Consider the following 17,467-nt stretch of genomic DNA (forward strand, 5'->3'; position numbering starts at 1 on the left):
AGGGGAGAACTCTTCGAACCAGAAACGGGTTGAGTTGGATTAGAAGAGGGTCGGTCGGGTCCGATCGAACCGGGACCCTCGGATCTGCATCAAACTCCGTGTAAAGCACAAATCTTGATGTAATTTCTGGTCTTATGCGGATCCAAGGGTCCTCGGTCCGATAACCGTCGGATCTTGATTCCTAATTTGCGACTGGTCCAGTGCCGACTCCACCCACTCTTGCCGTTTTCTTGGCTCGTCGAAGGCCGGAGGTTTCTGCAACAAAAAAAAGAAAAAGGGGGGGCGGAAGCCATGGAGAAGATGAGGGGAGCACTGGAAAAGGCGAAGATGCTCGTTGGCATGGAGGTCGACGAGGAGGCCTCCCCCCAGCAGGAGCCTTCCTTCTTCGACGACTTCAATCGCGACTGCACCCTCTCCACCCAGCAGGTATAACCTTTCTTCTCCCCATCTAATCTGCCTTCAAATCCCTTTCAAATTCGGTTGCTTCTTCAATTCTTTCCTTAGATCACCTGTTTTTAGCTAATCTCGATCAAATATGTACTTATTTTGTGTAGGAAATCTAGTTGTGAAAAGATTTAGGGAGTGGAGGTATTGTTAGATCAGTTGGTGCGTTTTTACACTGAGATCCGGTGGAGCATTGCATAGATCTAGGGATTTTTTGGTAGTGGAGTTATCCATTTAGTGGCACGATTAGTGCCGGCCTATCTCGTGGATCCGTCGTTAATGAAAGAATCGAGCTACATGGGCTGTAAGATATAGATCTTGAGCTGCTTAATCATTAGTGTGTGCTGTTGGCTTTGTGGAGATACCTAATTTGTTTGGGAAATAGTAAAGGATTTAGTTTGATTTTCAGGATATTGGAAAGTCCTTTATTTTGTAGCTATGGATTGTTACATAGAGAAGCCTTGAGGTAGCATATTAATGGTCTTTGATTTGGTGTTTAAACTTCTTAGTGGATAGGCCTTTGATTTATTGACGGATGAATAGGATGGTTTGGGTGGAGTGGCAAATTGTTATGTGGTGGCTTTGAGAGGCCTGCTGCTAAAGAGCATTGAAATAGTGGTAAATTTGTGGGGTTTATATTATTTAGGAATGATTTTGTCAGATGGCACCTTTAGTTTGGCATCCTAGAAAACATAGGCATTTTTATGCTCTTTCTGCAATTAAATTGTTTTTGTTTAGAGATACTGTTTTTTGAAATGTGGTGTAGATTGGTTTAACTTTTAAAAGGAAAAGAGAAAAAGAAAGAGGAATCCTTAGTCAAGCATAAAGGAATTTTGAGTTAGTCCGCAATTTTGTTTCTTGGATTCAAAATCAAGGAATGCAATTTATTGTAGTTCAAGAGCTCGAAAGTATAGGGTTTGAATCGCTTTTTTGAATTTTGGATCCCCATTGTTTAGAAGGTGTTACGTTTACGATATTTACTTGCTTTCTTAGGGACCTTAGTCTGAAGGATTTGGTGGTCAAATGGGGTGGAAAAAATGTAATTTGTCATTAAAAGCGAGAGCTCATTACAGAAGTGGCAGATATTTATGTTCATTGCATTCCAGCTGAATCTTGAGCAACATATTTCATTCCATACCATGAAGATTTTGAGCTGCTTTAAGATGCTGTGGTGGCATTTTTAATATCAGTTTTTGCGTACATATCCTCCTAAATATTAGAATTTACATGAATACTCTCTCAAAATTAATATTTGCATGTGTACCCTCATGAAACACTTATTTTGTATGTATACTTTTTCTTTTTCTTTTTCTTTGCATATGTATCCATGCCATCTAACACTATTAAAAAATTAGTAGTTTAAAATTGAAATGATGGAAATACCTTTAATAGATAAACATGTAAAAAAATATTTATAAGAGTATACATGCAAATAGCAATTTTGGAGGGTATTCATATAATTTCACATATTTAGGAGGGTATAAATATAAAAAAAAAATCTTGGATTGTTGCATGAATATCCTCCTAAATATTGAAATTTGCATGCACACCTTGCCAAATTGATATTTATATGCATGCCCTTACAAAACACTATTTTTGTATACCTACCTTTAACGTAGTGATTCAGCTGACGTGATTAGTGAAAGAATTTTTATAATTTTTTTATTATCTAATTGTTGAATCAATCTTTTTCTTGAGCAATATTTTTATAGAAAACATTGAGGAGTAGGCATTAAACTAAAATCTGAGTGTTAAAACAAGTTGAAATAGACATAAATAAAATTAGAATTTTTTACATGTAAACCCTCCTAAATATGTAAAATTGCACGAATACCTTCATAAAGTTGCTATTTGCATATATACCTTTATGAATGTTTTTTTTTTTTGCATGTCTATCCATTAAGGGTATTTCAGTCATTTTTAATTTTAAACCATTAGTTTCATAACGGCATTAGATGGTGTGGGCATATATGCAAGACAAAAGAAAAAATACGGGTATACACGCAAAACAAGTGTTTTATAAGGGTATACATACAAAATATCAATTTTGGGAGGGTATTCGTGCAACTTTTAATATTTAGGAGGATGTGTACATAAAAAACCCTTTAAATATTTGATGTTGGCCGGTACTGCTCTTTTGACAGCTTCTGATTTCCATTGATGCCATATGCTATTATCATTAAGAAGTTTTTTCCTGCTATTCTTGATGTAAAGGGTTCTAAAAAGTACTTATGGTCATTTAGGGAGGGACCTCTTTTTTTTTTTGCCCCAACTAAGAGTAATCATCACAAATCTTATTCTTTTTTGCTTCCTCCCTCTGAGAATAATGACCACAACAAAAGGCCCGGTTGACAATTATAATAAACATTGTTGCAACAGTTTACATGGTTGTATGCAATATATTATGGGCCTTCTTCATGTAATCTGAAAAAAATTACACAATGATTATGTTTGCATGTAATGGTTGATCCATTGGAAGACATCCTTCACTGCATCTGTCAAATACTGAAGATATTATAGTATGCTTGTGGTTTCTTTTAATTCGCAGATCTGACAGATGCAGAAACGTGTATAAGTAATGATTTATATAAATAAATAATTTGAAGTTGATATACACAAGAATATGTGCACACATCCATATATAAGTGGATGCATACATAACGACACGCATAAATACATATAATCATAGTATATACATGGTCATGTACGTACCCCTTGCCTTGAGTGAACAACCGCAATCCCTCTATCTAGGAGATTGCACCGGGCACAAAAGATGAATTCCGCTTTTGAGTCCCCCTTTTGCTCAATTCCTATCATACTAATTGCTGTTAACCCAGCAAATGACTCTTCTTTGTGTGTTCTCCTAGTTATCATTGATAATAAGAATCCTAGGATAAAAACTTTACAGAATAAAGTTTCAAAGTAAACTGTAAAAGATATGGAGAAGAAAAAAATCAAGAGAAATGGCAAGGGAGACAAAAAGAAAAGCATTCCATTACCTTGTAGATGCTTATATCACATTCAGTAGAGGTTCATATGATTAGGTAGGCGGGATCAAAACTTGAAAATCCAAAAGAAAAAAAAAGTTGATTCATGTCTATGGATCCCCAACCTAGGCTCAGTTATTCAACTGAATCAGGTTATGTTTTGTTAAATGTGAACTCAACTTACGCAAACAAAAGTTTGCTGCACGTGTATCTCTTTAAAATTGGTCAAAAGTCGTGTCGAGCCAAAAAGTCAGACACCATATGAACTTGACCTGAAATTGGATGCCTTGCTAGAACCCAGTTTAAATGCACAACCTAGGCCTAGGTCTGCACCTGTAACCATTATGGACCAATTGTGGGTCATGCCAAACCTGTAATTAACCTGACTAGTAGGTACTCTTAACTGCTTGGTTTTACATATTGAAGAGATATAAGCAAAAGGAGAGGGAAAAATTAAAGTGGTACTAGGTGAGTGGAAGGAAAAAACTAGAATAATGAAATCAATAAAATTCAGCAATATAATATGAAGTTGCTATAAGTGGTCAGATTGAAGTAAACAAAATACCTAGTGAATATGTCGCACCCAGTCTGGTCGATAACAAAATTACTTGTTTTAGACTCTTCATTGACAAAAAACAATACTTCTAAAGAGAGCAAGCAAGACTTTACATTTCAAATCACATAACTTGGTCAAAGTCCTTAACTTAATATCACTTGTTAATAGCCTTTTTTGATTCTTCCATCATTTTAGTAATACTAAAATACAAAGAAAAAGATCCTGATTATTTAGATTTAGTTACTAAAATTATATGTCTCCAATAGTAGATATCTCATAATTAATTCTGAAGTTAAAGTTCTTGGACAGTCTAACTGGCTAATGGCTATTTACAATTTCAGATTTCCATTATATAATCTGAGAAACTTTCATGCAAATTTATCTGATGCTTATTACATTAGATCTTTATTTGTGCTGTCAAATAATGTCTGTCTATTTCTGGACTTTTTTTTGAGACAAAGTAATTGATATAATTGGCAACAAGATTGAGAAATTCGTATCTACTTTGATATCTTTCATTTCTATTATCATAATTGTTTGTTTGCTAGCTGTTGTCCAGTATTAGCAGACTCTTAAAGGCTGGGTTAGATTTTATTTCCAACCCAATTGGATAAGGATATATGAATTTCATCATTCCTTCTACTGTTTGTATTTAACAGAGATTGTCCTTGTTCTAGAACTGATATACGAATGTTATCCATTTGATCAGAGATTATATGGCTTCGCTACATGTTTGGTCGCAGGTTTAGCCTGTACTTTCCTGGTAAGCTTAGCATCTGTATATTTCTCTTCAGGATTTTTACACTGTATTTGTAATTGCTTATTCTATTGCTTTTATAATTGAATTTCTGACCTGCATTTGATGTTGGTCCATGCTTACATTGATAGGATTTCTTCAAATTGTTTTTATCCTCATGAACTTTATAATGTATTTGATGTTGAACGATTGTTTATTCATTCTTAAAAATGATTGGCAACTATCTGCTATGATGTCAATAATTTTTTCATCGTTTTCTTGGTACTTCTGTTTGGAGATTTATTATCAAGAAGTACTTTTTGCCTCTTTTATTCATGTTAAGCTGTTCCCAGTGATTAGGTGTTTTATGTCATTCTTTGGAAGCTTTAACAACATGATTTTCATATGATTTTTGGCATGAAAATATTCAATTAACTATTCATTCATTTTAGGGATTTTTCTCTCAATGACCTTATTTATATATTTCTATCAAGACTATTTACTTAGCCATCACGAGCTTTTCAAAATCTTTTATCACCTTTTATCCAGTTTTACTAGGGCATCGTAGCCTTCCTGAACCTTCCTCACAAATACACTGCATTCTTCTTATTGCTGCTTTCTAGTCTTTAATATCAACTTAGCATTCTAATCAGTTCTTCATTGCTATATCACCAAACAATGCAACTTTTGAATATAATACTACCTTCCAATATATTTTCCTTAATCTTTTTCTTATATCTTTCATCGAGCTTTCTTGTGCCATCCTCTTCTTTTTTTACTCATCCACATAGTTCATCACTTTGTCCTATTGGGCTTCCTCTAGTTTTCATGGTACATTAACCTAGCATCTGAATCAGTTTTTGACCATTTTATCCTCTATCATTGTAACTCTTCTAAAAACTGCCATTACTGCTACATTGGCAGTTACTTCGTTGCTTACTATTGTGACCATCCTACATTATCGTCCTCAACAATGCCCTACAGAATTTTATGTAATTTTATCTTGAAATTACACACTCGCTACCTTTTTATAGCTTGCTGCAAGTATCTTTACATATGAAAATTTATAAGTAAAAAATAACACATAAATCACTGAAGTAGCTATTGTCAATCTAATTTTGGTCAGGTTCATTTACATTTCCTATTAGCAATACATTTCATTTTTTTAGTTTGGTGGTTTTAGGAAACTTGTCTTATGAAAGAATTACCCTTTTTAATTTATTTTATTTTTCAACCCTTTGAGGCCTCAATTCATGCATTGCATTTTGCTTTGGATCATAACAATATATCAACCATCACACAAGATATATCATAGTCACTTGTCAATGCTTCCACTCTACGAGCCTCTCCCATAACTTCACAATGTAAGTGGTGAACTCTCCATGATAGTTTTAACAATTTTCAATGACAGTTTCTAGATATATAAATCTATAAATTGAATAAGTAGCCGTTGTTCAACTTGTTTTGTTGAGCCATTTAGTTTCAGTGATGTTGTGGATGATTACTATGATTTAGACATCTCTGTGCTTCTCTTCCCCTGTGCATGTGGCTTATCTCATTTTACCCAAGTGATAGGAAAAGAGTGTATTTGAAGCACTTGCACTAGTAACTGGGTTGAACATTAAACATCAAATAGAAAAGCAAAGAATCTTATTTCATGGCTTTTTTATACATCTATTTTTATTTTTTTTGAATAGTGCTATGAGTTATTGATGCTTTCTTCTCTCTCTTTTTTCCCTTCATTTTTGTGGCAGTCAATGCTTGTTTTCTTCAGGCCAATCAAATTTGCGATAACATTCACTTTTGGGAATTTGCTTGCACTTGGAAGGTCCGTACCCAAGTTCAGTGAAAGCTACTTTTTTCTTGATTGCATGATATAAGTTGCTTCTTGTTGTTTGTCTTCGTTACATTATATATGATCAAATGAGAAATATGTCAAAAGAGACACTGTTATCTGGTAGGATGTTTCCATTCTGTTTTTGCTAAATATATCTCCTTTTCTTGCAATTTTTTCGTGCAAAATGGTGAGAAACTACTATTAATTGTAAGTCTTTGTATAGGAGTAGACTTTCAGTCAGAACTAGGTGACAAAAAAAAAAAAAGAATTGTTCATGCATGTTTTCTCCAAAAAAAAGTTCATGCATGTCAATAGAGTTTATTTTTGTGATTCTAACAATAGATTCAGGGAAGTTTGCTTTATGTTTCTGAGACAGCTAAAGGTTTTGTGTTTTGTTTGATATATTGTCCTTGAAAAATTTTCACCTATGATCTACTTTGTATTTTTTGAATAGTTGCATCATGTGGTTTTTATTTATCATCCATCCTATGTACATTAAGAAATTTTCTATGTTCTTTTACCATCGATTTTTTCCCTGAGTTATTAAAGCTTAGGTTTTTATATTTAATTCTTTTTCGAGGCGGTATCTCAGTTACTTTTCCCCCTTAATCTTTTTTTCCCTGGATACTAAATTTGAAATTTTTTGGATGGCAGCACAGCATTTCTTATAGGCCCCAAACGACAAGTTGACATGATGCTTGATCCTGTTCGTATATATGCAACTGCTTTATACATTGCAAGTATGATAGTAGCTTTGTTTTGTGCTCTTTACGTAAGTATGTTGGAACCTCATTTTACATTGAATTGTCCATTTCATGTTTCATCTGTATGCTGTATCATGGGGTTCACTATACATTTCAAGTACCACAGGTGCACAGTAGACTCTTGACACTTCTGGCTATAATTTTAGAGTTTGGTGCTCTGGTATGGTAAGTCATTCTTCGGCATTCCATACATGATATTTCAGTTTCTTGTTTTATGGATGTTTACTCATTACTCACTTGTTATGTTAGTTTATTCATCTTTTTTTTTTTTTGAGGGCATACTTTCATTGACATGTTTTTTCTTTTTAATTTTTTAGTCTAATGGTTTTTTTGGGGAGAGAACTTAGATCTTAAGCTCATATGTTCCATCATCACCATATATTTATTTCTTAGGTTGGTGCAATTGGTTGCTTTCTATTCTCGAAAGACAAATGGCTTTTAAGTGATAACTTCTTGTAATATCAATGTCATGTCATGGTTAAGGTTTGTTTCCATTTTGTTTATCTTAACCAACAAGCCTTATCCAATCTATATGATCTATGATCTATAAGGTTTTAGAATGTTTTTTCCCTCTAAATTGGTGCCGTTTCTGGCAAAAACATCTTTGAGAAGGGAGGGTCTTTTGGGTAAAATGTGTAAGGCCAGTTGGTGGGTAGAGAGACCTGGCTTATGCACTGTAAACTCATACAACCGGGCAGTAACGACCCTAGGTTTTCCCAAGACTTAAGAGTAGTCTAGATGAAGAAGGAAGCTAGATTATAGATGGAAAGAAAGCTTGGTACCTCTGCAGGGCTCAAAATTGATGAGAGCAAGACAGACCCTTGACATTAGTTGCCAGAAGTTATGAGAGGCTATCCCTGATAAATTAGGGAACCCTTGATGATCATGTGCTGTGAAGACAGATGCTGGGCTGTCAGTCTCATTTGTGTAAGACTTGTCAGATAGCTTATTTGTATGTTAAATTCATACAAATAAGGAGGGGCTAGTGGTCTAAGTGCTATGGTCATGCCAGATGAATGCTAGTGGTGATCCCAATAAGGAGGGGCTGCAAGGGGAAGACTAAGGAAACCAGTATATGAGGTTAATTTAAAGACTTGATCTGCCCCTTGGTAGCTAATTGGCAATGAATATTTGTGAGACCTGTTTCGAGTGCTAGAGTTTTTCCACCTCATACTTGCTTCTTTATGTGACATCACATGTTCCATATGGTCTGTCATCATAATGGCTCTTTTTTTCTCCAAATGATATAATGCACTTGGCATAATACCTCGGTTACTTTTGCAATGGCATGTAGAATCATCCTATAGACACTTACAGAGATACCTATCCTGTTTGCCATCATCAATATGTGATCCTTGTTCAGCTTCACAAGGTCCTTGCTTCCAACTTCTCTTGTTTGTGGTGTTAAAAATCTTAGAACTTCGTTTAGGTTGAATCTATACCTTGGTCTTCTTGTTTGTTGCATTTGCTTGATCATGGCCCAACGGTTCATTTCATGTTTCCAGGTACAGTCTCAGTTACATTCCATTTGCACGCTCAATTGTTTCCAAAATTATGGCATCGTGCTTCGACACCGAGTTTTAAGCTTGACTTCACCAAATGCTGAAAGAGCAGGCACCTTGCTCACGGGTTACCTGATAGCTGAAGTTTGTGCTCAAACACACAGCAGCAGGCTCTTGTTGTAATTCTGAACATGAACAACATGTGCAGCTGACGTCGAAAATTGGGCTTTGCCCTGATTGCGTATTGTCTATTCTTACATCATTCTGTCAATGTGGCATTCAAAAAGTGAAGTACAGGTTAGGGTTCGGCATGGTTTGAGGCATTGGATGACTGTGTCGATCACATCTATATGTTGTCATGCAAAGACACTGTGGTCTGATGGGTAATTTGGCAATGTAATCCAGATGTGGTTTATTTGTTGGTTTTATTTTACTTTTGTCGTTGGATCAAGTTGTTTAGATAGAACTGCTCCATAGCATTGTGCAGCTTCTTTGTTAGAGAAGGGAGCTAGTATTTCTTTTATTTTCTTTTTCACCTTTGATACAAAAAAGCATGATGCCTATTGTGTAAATGTGAGATAGCACATTAAATTCTTAATTTGCGAAGTTTGTTCTCATGCATCTCTCTATGCAGTACATCCTGCAATGCAGAAGTCGAAGTTGGCTAGATGGCCAGGTTGTTTGTTGATGCTTTGATGTTATTGTAGCACTCGACGGCGAAGCAGCTACCGGAAATGAGCAGTGAAGCACCCCCTTGACCTTGCTTGATTGCAACATGAAGTGTGACTTACCGAAGGGAGCTAGTATTACTTTTGATTTCTTTTTCTCCTTTGATACAAAAGAGCATGATGCATGTTGTGTAAATGCGAGATAGTGTATTAATTCTCAATTTGCGAAGGTAGTTCTCATGCATCCCTCTATGCAGTACATCCTGAAATGCAGAAGTCGAAGTTGGCTAGATGGCCAGGTTGCTTGTTGATGCTTTGATGTTATTGGACCACTCGACGGGGAAGCATCTACTGGAAATGAGCAGTGAAGCACCTCCTTGACCTTCCTTGATTGCAACATGAAGTGTGACTAGGGAGCTAGTATTACTTTTGTTTTCTTTTTCTCCTTTGATACAAAAGAGCATGATGCCTGCTGTGTAAATGTGAGATAGCGCATTAAATTCTCAATCTGCGAAGTTAGTTCTCATGCATCCCTCTATGCAATACATTCTGCAATGCAGTAAGTTGAAGTTGGCTAGATGGGCAGGTTTCTTGTTGATATTTTGATGTTCTTGTAGCGCTCGATGGCGAAGCAGCTACTGGAAATGAGGAGTGAAGCACCCCCTCGACCCTGCTTGATTGCAACATGAAGTGTAACCTACAACCTTCAATCTCCAGGTTTTAAACTTTCCGTGAGATCACCATGCGAGGAAGGAAACAGAAAGATGTGCTCTCCTGATTTCACCCTATAGGAAATGGAACAAAACCAGCTCCTCCAAGAGTACGTGGATTCTGATAAATAAATTTTCTTCTTTTTAAATGAATTGATCCAAGAGTAAAACTAAAAGGTTGCATCATTAAAAAAAAAAAGAAAAGAGAAGAAGAGGCCATTTATCAATTTTACTTTGGTTGGATGATAGTTTTATCTAGGTTCATGAGATTGGTGATATGGTCCAAAAAATGGAGGAATAAATCAAAATAAATATATTATATCACTTTGATGTATTTTCAATCAAAAAGGGAAATTTACAATTGTGTTTTTATTTCTCTTTTTTTATGGCTTGAGTTTTTTTTATCCCGTTTTCAAATTTTTAAGTTTTGATGCCCTTGGTTCCATGACTAAGCTGCGACTTCAAATGTGCATGGCATGTTCAACATACGTGTATGGTATTATAAGAAAACATTCATAGGAGACAAAGTTAGTGTTGGCCTTCACATGAGCAAGTAATTGGAGCTTATCTATTAAAATAAGATATGCAACCATCCAAAATTTTAAAACAAGAATTCCAACCCCCAAAACATAGTGATGGTATTCTCCAAATTATTCAAATATTTCTTGAATTATTCCTTTTATTTCCTCTTGGTCAAATAATTCTCCAAATTATTCTCCACAAACAAATCAAAGTAGAATGATTTACTCAAAAAATATTAAAAATATAATATTTGCTCATTTAATTGACCATGATTTTACACTTGGTCTGCCAAAAAAAGCATGTAGAATCTAATCCTGTAAACACTTACACTGGCTCGAAAAATCCGAATATATTCCAAATCAATGATGTTAAACTTTGTTTCTAATGATGGAGCTTTTTGCTATTATTTATAGTATTCTTACCTCTTTTATACTTATTTTAGTAAATAAATATATAATTATCTAAAAATTAGATATTTATATTTAAATTATCGAATTTTACATTCTTATTCTTCAAATAATTTTTTTTTAAAAAAAAAACTTCCGACAGATTTACCGGATCTATCCCGAATTCCGAATCTTTTGACAGCACAGGTTTGGATGGAACTATCTCCTCTCGGGGACAGGTGAGTCGGGTCCGAGTCGGCCCCGTCCCGGAAGATGGATAGATAAATATTATTGCGTTTCCTTCCGCCGCAAAATTTTCCGACCAAGAAGGAGGAATGGGCGTGCTCTCAGTTTATCCTCGGCCTATTCCACATAAAATCCTTCACGGCTTCCTCTCCACTAGGCCTTTGAGATCGCGATTGGTTTCCCTCCCCACTCCAAGGAGAAATCCTCGTCGAGTTCGGTGCTCTTCGCACTCCGAAGCTACGGAGGATGGCTTCGTAGTCGTCGAGGATGACCTCCACGCGCTTCTTCAAGTCAGTATCTTCGCTACTCCACTCCCTGTTCTTATAGCGTTATGCGTTCTCTCTTTTCTTTTCTTTCTAGTAATGCCTTTTCGCCCCTCTTTCAATTAATGTATTTTTAAATTTAAAAAAAAGGGTTTCTTCGATGTGGTGAGGAGGATGTGGAAGAAAAAAAACTTCTTTTGCAACATTTAGATGACATAAAGCCAAATGAGTTTATCAAAATATGGAGCAAGATTGGATGTCAAGTAGAGTGGGATGATAAGGCCAATCGGAAACAATTCCTAGAACTAACACTAGGGCATATAAAGATGCAATTTTTGGTAAAAGATTAAATGTCTTTCATTTGACTCTATTGTGTAGCTCGCAGCGCTGAAGTAAAAAACTCGTCACTCAAGCAGGCTTCACCTCATTCTTAATTAATCATGTGCTACTGTACAATGCTATGATATTGTTGGTTGGATTTTGTTAAATTAGTTGTGTGCTAGCTAGATGTGTATCCACTTCGCCTATTCTTTTGGTGTTTCACATTGCAGTGAATAATAAAGTGATTCCATTGTGCTTGTTGTTTAGATGCATCGGTCTCCACTTATTATGGTGATCATTTTTGCACATTATTCGGTCATCATAACGATCTCCTCTAACAAAAGCGCACCACATGGCACTTAAGATATATTGTAATAATTTAACTTGAGACTTGAAAAGGCAGGGTATTCGCAAATTCATGTCCCCTGCCACTTTGAGGCAAAATCTCAAAATGGCAAACAGCATGGCATCAAATGTTTTTGGTATTGACACTTTTGCTATGCCAATTTCGAATTTTCAACTAACTTCCCAACATTGACTCATCTTTTGCAGATTTTACCCAAAGATTTGCGAGAGAATCTACAAAATGAACCTAGAAGAGCTCAACTTTTAGAGGTAAGTTTAGATGCAAGTCTCATCCTTCACTTGTTCTAACACGATCATTTGACATTTACCATATGCGTGGCACATGGACAGACATATTAATGAGGAGTAAAAGATGAAATGATCATATATCATTTGGAATTATTGTTTATCTGTCTACACAATGCTTATTTTTGCTCACCATTTATTAGGTTATTCTGGATTTGGGCCGTAAGCCTGAAGCACGTTTCCTTGGGGAATCTGGTGGGCAGTATCTGAGGAATACAGAGGTATAAATAACTTGAGATAGAACTTTCACCTTTGGTTCTCTTTATAATTTTCTTTGTTCAATGTATGTTACTTCCCTTTCATTACAATTGGCACTCTCAATTTTTGAATTTTTACAATTCTCTAACCATATTCTGCGGTTTCTGACATTCTGTACGCTTACTCCTCAGTGTTTTGCGCCAGGTTTGGAACTTGCTTGACTCAGATTTTGTTTTTGCTTATCACTATAATTTTTCTATTATAATGAGATTTCTGTTGCACGGTTGTAGTTTTTTTTTTTTTTTGAAAAAAGTAAAAGGAAAGAAATGTTGCCTTCTTTTCCACATTCTAGATTTCACTGGATGAGTTGGTGGAAGCTCAGAAAGCAGTTGGAGAATTTGGAGGAGACAACCGTGCTGGCATTGAAGGTACCTTGCACAGAATATCTGCAATAAGGAGTAGGAAAGGGCTTATTGTTGGGTTGACGTGTAGAGTTGGACGAGCAGTTACTGGTCATGTTGACATGGTCCGTGATCTCCTGCAATACCATGAAAGCATCCTCTTTCTAGGAAGGTATTATCGCCCTAGAGAAGAAGCATGATAGAGATTATTTGTGTAGTGCCTTTTGGACTACTTCCAATATAATGTCTGTTGTTGATTAACTGAATATATTGTCTGTCAAGCAAAATATCCAGGCAATCCCCATGATTTGAGCCTAAGTTGTTGATATAAGATATGTTCGGTGTAGCGTAGTTCTTCTAGATATAATAGCAAAGGAATTGGTGATAAAACCATCATGTGAATGACTTAGGAGGATGCTCATATAGGTAGATTGATATAAAACATCGACAAAGTACCCGCCACGAAAACCTTTTCCAAGATGATAAGTGCGGAGTTTGTTTTATAGACCATTGCTTTTTAGTGTCTATGATACTATGTTTTTCATTTCAATGATTAATGCTTATGCAATAATTAATACAAAATACCATTTAAGTTGGTTAATCTATAAATATGTTGGACCAGCCATATGATATTATTGATGAAGTTTGCACTCTAATGTCATGCCTACAATGCTTGTGTTTTTAAGCATGCTCGAGTTCTGAGTTTCCTTAATGATTGTATTTAATATTTGTATGACTTTGCATGTTAAAGTTCTTGGGTTTCTATGTTATGAGTAATTGATGTATGTTTGCCCATCTGCATCTTGTGGATTTTATATTTTCTAGGGTTTAATTTTGCTATAATTCCTCACTTTCTGTTCCACCAGGCCTGGAGTTGGTAAGACTACTGTCATGCGTGAGATTGCACGTGTCTTGGCTGATGAACTTCAAAAGCGAGTGGTATGCTAGTAACTTTTTATTCCTGTAGCTTCTTCTAATCTGTCACTTAAAATGCCTTACTTTCTTCATCAGTTCACTGATAATTAGGATAGGTAATTGTGGACACTAGCAATGAGATTGGTGGAGATGGGGATATTCCTCACGCAGCAATAGGGGGTGCAAGGAGAATGCAAGTTCCAGAACCATCCTTGCAGCACAGACTCATGATTGAAGCAGTCGAGAATCATATGCCTGAGGTGGTAATTGTTGACGAGATTGGTACTGAAGCAGAGGCAGTTGCTTGTAGGTCAATTGCAGAAAGGGGAGTGATGCTTATCGGTACTGCCCATGGAGAACATTTGGGAAATATCATTAAAAACCCCACTCTTTCTGATCTGGTATACCACCGTACAAGTTATATGCATATGAGTCTTTTAGCATCAATGTTATGGCATAAAATGCTTTGTAACTTGCAACTACTTCTGTAGAGCTTCAAAATATGATTTTATTTCAGGACATATGTCCTTTTCAAGTTATAATACAAGCGGTAATAGAGGAGATTTGGTAAATACAACAGAGACGAGGTTGCCAACATGGCCTCCTAGGCAATTGGACAGCCCCACTGGCTAGGTGTCTGATGCTCTCCAAGCTGCTTGGGGAGGTGGCCATCTGGGTGCCCATGTTGGCACTTAACCAAGTGCCGGGCCACTTTTCAGCTGCTTTGTTTCCTGGCAGCACCTATGTCTAATTTTATTGATCACTTTCGATTCCAATCATGTTTCTACATATATTTCATGAAATGTATTTATTATCTAATAATTTGGGGCACATAAATGGTATTGGAGTGTATTTATCAAATCACTTCAAGATCACAACCATCAATGTTGGTTCTTCTGTTATCTAAGGACAACGATCATTCAAGCTGCCTCTCTTAAGTCTAAACCATCCTCCCCATCATGAGCAGCAAGAGGATTTTGGACAGTGAATAAGAGAAAGGGAGAAATCTGGAGGTCATGTTTGTTATATTTGTGATGATTTGATTATATGAGGCTATCTATTAAATCATAATAGTTTTCAGGAATTGCTAATTCCGTGTTCCCGCCTGGCCACCTAGGCTTTCTGCCAAGGCATTTAAGGGAGCCACCACCTATGACTGCTTAAGCTGAAAGGAGAGAAAATCGTATGGGTTTTTATGTTTCAGCAGCTTAGATAAACATGATGTTCATGGAACCTGCATGTTTTAATGCTGTTCGGGGTCCTATCTCCTTCAAGTTTTTTTTTCTTTTTCTTTTTCTCTCTTTCTTTTATTTTCGGTTGGGGGGTTGAGGGTGAGAGTGAAGAGGTACTCCTTAAGATTTTTTTGGTTTATATCATTAAGTCAAATGCTTGTTACCTGCCTGCATTTTTTTACATTTTTATTAGTTTTATGTTGGAGAAAGTAGTTTTCTTAAGATATAATGCTTTAATGATTTCCATTTGATCATTTGTTGAATGTCCAGGTTGGGGGAGTGGAAACTGTTACTCTAGGTGATGATGAGGCTCGAGCTAGACGTAGCCAGAAAAGCATTCTTGAGAGGAAAGCTCCTCCAACATTTCCTTTCCTTATTGAGATGAGGGAACGGAACTACTGGGTCGCTCACCGAGTAAGTTGTTTTTTTTTTGGGAATGAAAAAAGCATTGAGCAATACAGTTTCTATGTCCAGCTTAGCTTTGATATAGGATTGCAGAGATCTCTGGGTCACGATGGAATCAAAATCTGTTATGACCTCGGTTTTCCCTTTTTCCTGTTTAACTCCATTACCATTCAGATTTGAAGTCAGCAAAAAAAGAAAGTTGGGTTTGGCATATAAGAGCACAATCCTGGCACCACATCAGCATATGGGGAATGAAGCATGATAAACTAGTGATATATACTGACTGAATTTATTTGGTTTGCAATCCTTTAAAGCTTCGGTTAATTTTTTTATAAAGGATCAGCAGCACTGGTTCTTGTGGGTGAATTGGAGAATGCTCTGTAACCAGGTGCATGTAGCTGACTAGCTGGTCTCCAGTGGAAATTGTATCATTCATGTTCAGTGCATGTTAGACATTTGTGGCCCCGTTAGTTAAACATAATAATGCTAATATTAAGAACTCTCTTCTAATTAAATTAGATTGCATTTCAAAGACTTGTATTTTGTAAAAAATATTTCAGATGGTTTTTATTGTTTTCTGAGCATAATATTTTATCATATTTATAATATTCATCGCTGTTCAATATTTGCACAGATGGGCATATTTTTTAAAAATATTTTTCATCTTTATTTCATCAATTACTTTGTATTCATATGCCCGCCACAGAAATTCCACTGCGGCTGCATAAATGGCACCTTTTCATTGTTAAAGATCATAGCTCTCTGTTCTTTTTGGTTGTGCAGACCGAAAGGAGTGTTGATATGTTGCTCCACAGCAAAATGCCATTGGTAGAGGTATGATGGATGACAAATTTTTTTGTCGATCTTTGGTTTAAGCTTTAGACAATGATATTTCCAGCATGGCAATCTTTTTACAATTTTGCTCCAAATCTTTTTGTTGGATGTTTATGTAGACCTCCCCTTGAAATTAGGTGGTGGAATCAGTTTGTCAACTTATTGGGTGGAGATTTATACTCTGAAGAAAGATATTGTTGTCTTCACAATATTATTAGAATAATAATCCAATAACATGAGGTTCTTATTGACCGTCAGCATTTCTAGCGCCTAGATTCACCAAATTCTGCTTCAGCTGAAAATGCAGATCTTCATTATTGATAGTGGTGAACTGCAGGTGAGAAAGAGGGATGACCAGTTCAAGGTTGTAATTCAAAGATGGATAACATATGATGGAGAGGGAATATAGTGAGCTTTTGCATCATCGGTTATAACAAAGTATGGCCCTATAGAACTATAACATGTGTAGCTTGTGATTTAATATATAGTGCTGTGTTTACCAATGGTTCTTCTGTACTCCATTAGTTCAAAGAATATCAGTCGATAAACTCGAGCGCTGATGCATATTTTTTCCATTATCTCTATAAACACATGCAGATATGGACCCTTAAAGGACTGCTCGGCCTTGGTTTACCATAAAAACCGGACTGCTTGGCCTGGACAATGGTGTCAAAAAGGTTGCAAATTGTTGATTGGATTGTCCAGCTCAGCTCCACACATGCTGGTTCCATGGCCTAAATTTTGTCGAATATCTAGTGAAGGTACTATTGTGGCTGCTGTATCTTCCCTTGAAGGAGAAGTTACTGGCATTTCAGAAATGCATTGAAACTGCCTTCTTTGCTCTTACGTATCAGACTAAAAGAACTCAATATGTTACTACTTTCTGGTC

The 17,467-nt window shown here is 36.1% G+C and overlaps 2 protein-coding genes across 2 annotated transcripts; both read left to right on the forward strand.

The window, feature by feature from the left end:
• Positions 1-14: 14 nt before the first annotated feature.
• Positions 15-9,447, forward strand: LOC103720828 (vesicle transport protein SFT2B). Its single transcript, XM_008810746.4, has 6 exons — positions 15-426; positions 4,697-4,750; positions 6,478-6,551; positions 7,215-7,332; positions 7,431-7,489; positions 8,830-9,447. The coding sequence occupies exons 1-6, from the start codon at positions 292-294 to the stop codon at positions 8,906-8,908; spliced, it is 519 nt and encodes a 172-aa protein (XP_008808968.1). The 5' UTR covers positions 15-291; the 3' UTR covers positions 8,909-9,447.
• Positions 9,448-11,356: 1,909 nt separating this feature from the next.
• LOC103720827 (uncharacterized protein ycf45) lies at positions 11,357-17,467 on the forward strand. Its single transcript, XM_008810742.3, has 10 exons — positions 11,357-11,648; positions 12,495-12,557; positions 12,737-12,814; positions 13,144-13,364; positions 14,059-14,131; positions 14,224-14,508; positions 15,610-15,753; positions 16,528-16,578; positions 16,916-17,016; positions 17,176-17,467. Exons 1-9 carry the CDS (start codon positions 11,448-11,450, stop codon positions 16,985-16,987), a joined length of 1,188 nt encoding a protein of 395 aa, XP_008808964.1. The 5' UTR covers positions 11,357-11,447; the 3' UTR covers positions 16,988-17,016; positions 17,176-17,467.

This window comes from Phoenix dactylifera, chromosome 14 (assembly GCF_009389715.1).
Source record: "Phoenix dactylifera cultivar Barhee BC4 chromosome 14, palm_55x_up_171113_PBpolish2nd_filt_p, whole genome shotgun sequence".
Taxonomy (NCBI): Eukaryota; Viridiplantae; Streptophyta; class Magnoliopsida; order Arecales; family Arecaceae; genus Phoenix; species Phoenix dactylifera.